Source organism: Monodelphis domestica, chromosome 8 (assembly GCF_027887165.1).
Source record: "Monodelphis domestica isolate mMonDom1 chromosome 8, mMonDom1.pri, whole genome shotgun sequence".
Lineage (NCBI taxonomy): Eukaryota > Metazoa > Chordata > Mammalia > Didelphimorphia > Didelphidae > Monodelphis > Monodelphis domestica.
The window spans coordinates 169529899-169535898 of record NC_077234.1 but is presented as its reverse complement, the minus strand read 5'-3'; the positions used below and the strand labels follow the sequence as shown (position 1 = coordinate 169535898).

At 38.3% G+C, this 6000-nt stretch overlaps 1 protein-coding gene across 2 annotated transcripts in view; it reads right to left on the bottom strand.

Annotated features, from left to right (window-relative positions):
* Positions 1 to 4005: 4005 nt before the first annotated feature.
* The window catches only part of ERCC5 (ERCC excision repair 5, endonuclease), a 39495-nt gene continuing 37500 nt past the window's right edge, over positions 4006 to 6000 (bottom strand). For both annotated transcript variants that reach the window (XM_056807304.1, XM_056807303.1), the window contains one exon: positions 4006 to 4943. In XM_056807304.1, the coding sequence (XP_056663282.1) occupies positions 4350 to 4943 (594 nt within the window). In that variant the 3' untranslated portion in view covers positions 4006 to 4349. The remainder of the gene's footprint in view (positions 4944 to 6000) is intronic.

Here is a 6000-nt window from a genome sequence, read left to right as displayed (position 1 = left end):
ATAGCCACGCTGCTGCCTGTTTGCTATTCTGAGACGCCCCGGGAGGTTTACCGTGAAAATGATACTGGTAAAGCATCTCTGCAAACAAGAGTGGCCTCCTAGGAGCTAACTGAAAAGTTAACGCCTCAGTCAGTTCTTCAGGGACTCCGTATTCGTGTTTTCTACGGGCCAGGCAATGTGCTAATCCATGGGAATTTAGGAAAAACAAAAAAAGCTAAAGCACAATCTCTCTCCTCAAGGAGGTCACATCCTAAGGTGAGAAAATAAACGCACCACCAATCCTGTATAACTGTCTATCATCTATACGGCGTCAATAGAAGGTAATATCCAAAAGAAGGTACCTGTAGCGGGGACCAGGGATGGAGAAAGGGGTTGGGATTTGAGCCAGGGAAGCCGAGGGGCCAAATGTGGGGAAGCTACAGGTACGAAGGACATCTAGAGAAACGACTTGGAAATCAGGAAATGGAGCATCTTTGCCAGGAGCAGCAAGTCGGCTGTCCTGTGAACGTTTGGAAGGAATGAGTCCTGGAATGGTGGGAAGGACTGTCGGTGAAAGACTTTAAATGCCAGACAGGATTTTATATCTGATCTTCCAGGAGAGGGGGGTGATGACATGGTCTCATCTGTACCTCAGGGAAATCACTTTGGCAGCTGAAGGGAGTGAAGTGGAATAGGAAGAGACTTGAGGCAGGGAGACCAAACAAGTCTACTGCAATGGTCGGGGAGAGAGATAATGGTGAAGGATGGCGGCTGAGTGGAGAGAAGGGTAGGTATAGAGCAGATATGGTGAAAGTAGAAATGAAAACATTTGACAAGAGTGGATTAGCAGAGCAAGTGAAAATGGGGAATCAAGTGAGCCTGGGTGACTAGGAGAACAGTGGTGCCCTCCAAACCAGAAACTTGGGAAGAACAGAATATCTACAGAAAATTAGTTCAAAATGTCCAAAAGGTAATTGATGTGAGATTTGAGCTCAGGAGAGATTAGGACTGAATGTAAATTTATCTACACTGGAATGATATTTGCACATACTGAAGCTGAGCTCACTGAAATAGTATAGAGAAAGCCTATGACCGACACTTGGGGTACAACCATGGCTAATGTACTTGACAGGATCCATCCTGCAAAGGAGACAGACATTGTCAGATAGACAGGAGTAGAATCAGGAGATAGTAGTGTCAAGAAACCCTAGATGGGAGAGAGAATCCAAGCCATGAAAGTGATTGACAATGCCATGGGTTGAAAAGGAATCACAAAAAAAGATGGACAAAAAAAAGAGGGCCATTAATATCTGATAATTAAGAGATTCTTGTTATCTCTAGAGAAAACATTTGTTTGAATAATGATAAGCCAGAATGCAGAGGGTGAAAAAAATTAAGGTGAGGTATAGACAATTCTCTTGTTTATCAAGAAAAGAAATAAAAGGGGGCAGCTGGGTAATTTAGTGGATTGAGAGTCAGGCCTAGAGACAGGAGGTCCTGTTCAAATCTGTAAGAAGGAGAAGGAGGAAGAGGAGAAGAAGAGGAAGGAGAGAAGAAAGAAAAGAAGAAGAAAGAAGAAAGTAGAAAGAAGAAAGAAGAAAGAAGAAGGAAGAAGGAAAAGGAGAAGGAGAAGGAGAAGGAGAAGGAGGAGAAGGAGAAGGAGAAGGAGAAGGAGAAGGAGAAGGAGAAGGAGAAGGAGAAGGAGAAGGAGAAGGAGGAGAAGGAGAAGGAGAAGGAGAAGGAGAAGGAGGAGAAGAAGAAGAAGAAGAAGAAGAAGAAGAAGAAGAAGAAGAAGAAGAAGAAGAAGAAGAAGAAGAAGAAGAAGAAGAAGAAGAAGAAGAAGAAGAAGAAGAAGAAGAAGAAGAAGAAGAAGAAGAAGAAGAAGAAGAAGAAGAAGAAGAAGAAGAAGAAGAAGAAGAAGAAGAAGAAGAAGAAGAAGAAGAAGAAAAAGAGAAAAAGAAGAAGAAAAGAAGAAGGAAGAAATAAAAGATGGAAAGATGGTAGCTGGGGAAGGCAGCAAAGAACGTGATTAAAAATGAGACAATGGAGATGATAGAGAGGACAATCTGCTGGAAAAGATGGGAAGGATGGGATGAAGAGTACATGTTGAGGGCTTTGCTTTGCCCTCCATGTTAGACAGTGGTGAAGATGATGAAAGAAGATATCTAAAAGATATGAGATCAGGAAAGCAGGAGAAGAGGCAGTTCGCATCAATGTTTTCAGTGAAGTATCAGACAAAATCCTCATCTAAAGGGTAGGGAGGAGTGTTATATGAGGCTTGGGAAGGATTGAAAAGCTTTGGAATAGTCGCTCTGAGTGGAAAAATTAACCAATTAATAATTGCTAACATTTATATAGAACTTACTATGTTCCAGGCACTCTGCTAAGTCACAATCATTTCACTTGATCCTCATGACAACTCTGGAAGTTAGATACTATTATTGTACTATTATCCCAATTTGACAGATGAAGAAACTGAAGCAGAGGCTAAGTAATTTGCTCAGAATCACAGTTCTAGTGTCTGAGGCCATGTTTGAACCCAGGTCTTCCTAACACCAGGCCCTGCACTGTACCCATCACTCCCCCTGGCTATAAAAAGATTGCTTACTTCAGTGCTAACTCCAATTATGATTACATAATATAAATTTGCAGTGGACCCAGTTAACAAGATTTTTACTTTTTCCAGCTTTGTTCAGCAGCATGTGAATAAAAATGGAGGGAAATGGTGGAAAATAAAGATACACATTCAAGTAATAATTATAAAAGAGGCCTGGGCAAAACACTGAACTACATTTAATGGGAGTGGATTAGTGAAAAGATTCATAAAAGAGGTGGCCCCTAAGTCAGGCCCAAAAACTTCCTCAATGGAGAGGGGAATTAGTATAAATCCATTCCAGACAGTGGAGAATGAATGGTGTAAGATGTTACCAAGATTAAGGTAACAATGAAAAGGGCTCGTGGAGAGTAGTTCCACGAGGCAGACACACAGAATAGCTCAATACTTTAATTTGGTGTTAGCTTGTATTAAACTAAAACTCCTAAGGTGTTTTTATATGAAGTCTGCCACCAATCTATATTTGTATAGTTGATTTTTTAAAGTTAGGTTCAGAACTTTGCATTTTCAGTATTAAATTTAATCCTAATTAATTTTGGCTTATTTTGACCTTCTATAGTGGTCTATTCAAATATTTTTAACCTGATTTTGCCATCCAACTTATTAACTAGATTAACCAGATAATAAAATCTGAAATTTTGTATTATTTTCTAGTCTTATAATAAATGCTATAACCATATTCACATTCCATTTGTAAAATCCCACTATTAAAGCTGTGTTGTAGTGAATAGAGAGCTGGACTTTGAAGTCTAGAACTAGATTAGACTCCTGCCTCAGACACTTATGAAGTATATAACCCTGAGGTTTCTTTGAGCCTCAGTTTCCTTATCGGTAAAATGGATGATAGCCCCAATTTCACAGTTGTAAAGATCAAGTGAAATAATGTGTGTAAAGGACTTTGAGAAATTAAAGCACTTAGGTGTAGGCCACCACCATTCTACTAAGAGACAAATTATTCTGGTGGAACACTCATGTAAGTACTATGACATACTATGGACAAGGACTTTCTTGAGTATTTATTGCAACCAAAGGACAGTTCACAAATACTTTCCAATAGTGGCCTCCCTTTCCTCCTTCTAGTTGAACCTTGTGATAAGTGGGAAATAACATCCTATTTTTTACACAACTATTAAGGATCTCCTCTCTTCCACTGCCAAGAATGATGGTCCAAATAGAATGCAAATCCAGGCTAAGTTTAACACATTTCATATATTCTAGGAAAAACATCTGAGAGCGTTCAGATGTGTGCAAACATAAGAGTAAAAATGTCAGGGAGAAAGCAATTAGTAATGCAAAAAAGTGCAACATTTCCATTGGGATGACCACAATGGGATATAAATAGAATGTAACAAAATTATAGTAGATTTAAAGAGTTAGATTTAAAACATAAAAATAAAACTTTCAAACACAAATTATGACTTACTGGATTTTATTTTCTCTCTATAACAAATTCATTAGGAAATTTTATTACACCTGATTTCTCTTTATACAGATATATGTGTCTAGATCCAGACATGATTTCATGAGCATAAGGAGCTTCTGGTAAAGAAAGTTCTGCTACTGATGCAGACCAGTAACTATTCTAAAACTTAGTCTTAAATAGTTAGCTGGGACTCTGAAAAATTTAGTGACTTGCCCAGAATCACACAGCAAATGTGTATCAGAGACAGGTAAGGAACCCAGGTCATCCGGACTTTGGAGCTAGCCCTTCATCTATACCCCCATGTGATTCTCAAAGTAACAGAAGAAAAATTAACTATGTTTTTCTTTTTTTCCCCCTCACATTTCTTTGTTTTCCTTTCTTTTTCTCAAACACAGACCGAGCAGTCACCATAACCATTTGTGCTCCTTTTCCATCTTCATCACTAGAGCTGCTAGTTTCTTCTTCATTCTTTTCAGGATTATGTAGTGTTATCTCCTGAAAATCTGAAGAGACAATATTTGGCTGCTTAGTTGGTTTTCCCCTCTTGACTTTGTTTGAAGATATACATTCATAACCTTCCCCTAAAGATGTATCAGATGGTGCTGAGAAATAGGCTTCTCCAATGAAGCCACCTCCACCACATTTATTCTCCTGACTGGCACTGGAATGCACTTTTCTTTTTAAATTTTGCCGTTTTTCTGATTTATTTCCTACATTTTTCTTCTCAGTTTTGTCCTTTGTCTTTTCAACTGATTTAAATTCTCTCTCCATGGCAGCAGTAGCTGCTTCTATTTCACCAGCTTCTTCTTCCCTTTCTTTCCTGAGCATACATGTCACAGCCCTGTTGAGTCTCTGGCTTTTAATTCCTTTAACATGTTGTTTCTCATGTTGTATCAGCCTAAAGAAAGAATCAATGTGGAGCTGGGTCTATAAAAGAAAAAACAAAAACAAATCAGAAAAGAAGTAAAGTTTATAACTACTCCAAATGAGGATGATGTGAACACTTGTGAATGACACCTGATTACTATTTCAGAAAATAATAATTTGTTGCCTTTCAAATGAAGTCAATTCTATCATAGACAGATTATCTAAAGCAGATCTTATTTTCTAGGTCTTCCTGATTATTAAAAAAAAAAAAACTCTTACTTTCTAGGTTTTACTGACAGCACCTGCACTGACTCTGCTAATTAAGACCTTTGTTTATGTACACATCAGATACACACCAGATGTATTCCTATTCACTCTTTCTTTAGATGTCATCTTAAGCATTATCTAAGAAATACATTTTCTAAAACCATAGCAGTTCTCCTCTAAAAAAAAAAAGTTAAACATCCTTTGGGAATAATTTATATTGGTTATATTGTTACTCTGTGAATTCTCTTGATTACTACTTTAAAAAATATATCCTGCCACTGAATGCAAGAGCATACACCTGTAATCCTTGCTACCAGGGAGACTGAGGCCACTGGATTATTTAAATTAGGGATTTCTGAGATGTAGTAAGTAAAGTCAATAGAGTATCTGCATTAAGTCAGCACCAATAAACTTCCTAGAAGGAGGCCACTAGAATACCTAAGAAAGGGCAAACCTTTGCTATTTGGTGGTAGGATCTGACCCCTGAGTAGAAGTTGCACTTCTAGCCTGGGGAAAGTAGGAAGAACCAGTTTCAAAAAACCAAAACAACAAAACTGCCACCAAATTTAGGAAGAACTAGGGAAACATTAAATGTTATGTCAAGTTGTATAACTGAAAATCTGTTACCCTAAAAAAGAACTACATTTCCTGGGAGCCCACTGACTTCTTGTCATTATATACTTCCTGTGGACAAGGGATATAAGGCAGGGACGTGGAGGGTCCCAGGCTCTTTGGATTGCAAGAAGCATGATGGCGGTGGTAAGAGCAGAGATTTTAAATGGGCTAATCAGCCACGGGCACGTGATCTTTATTTTGTATCTTCTTTATTCCTTGATTTCTAATGATCATT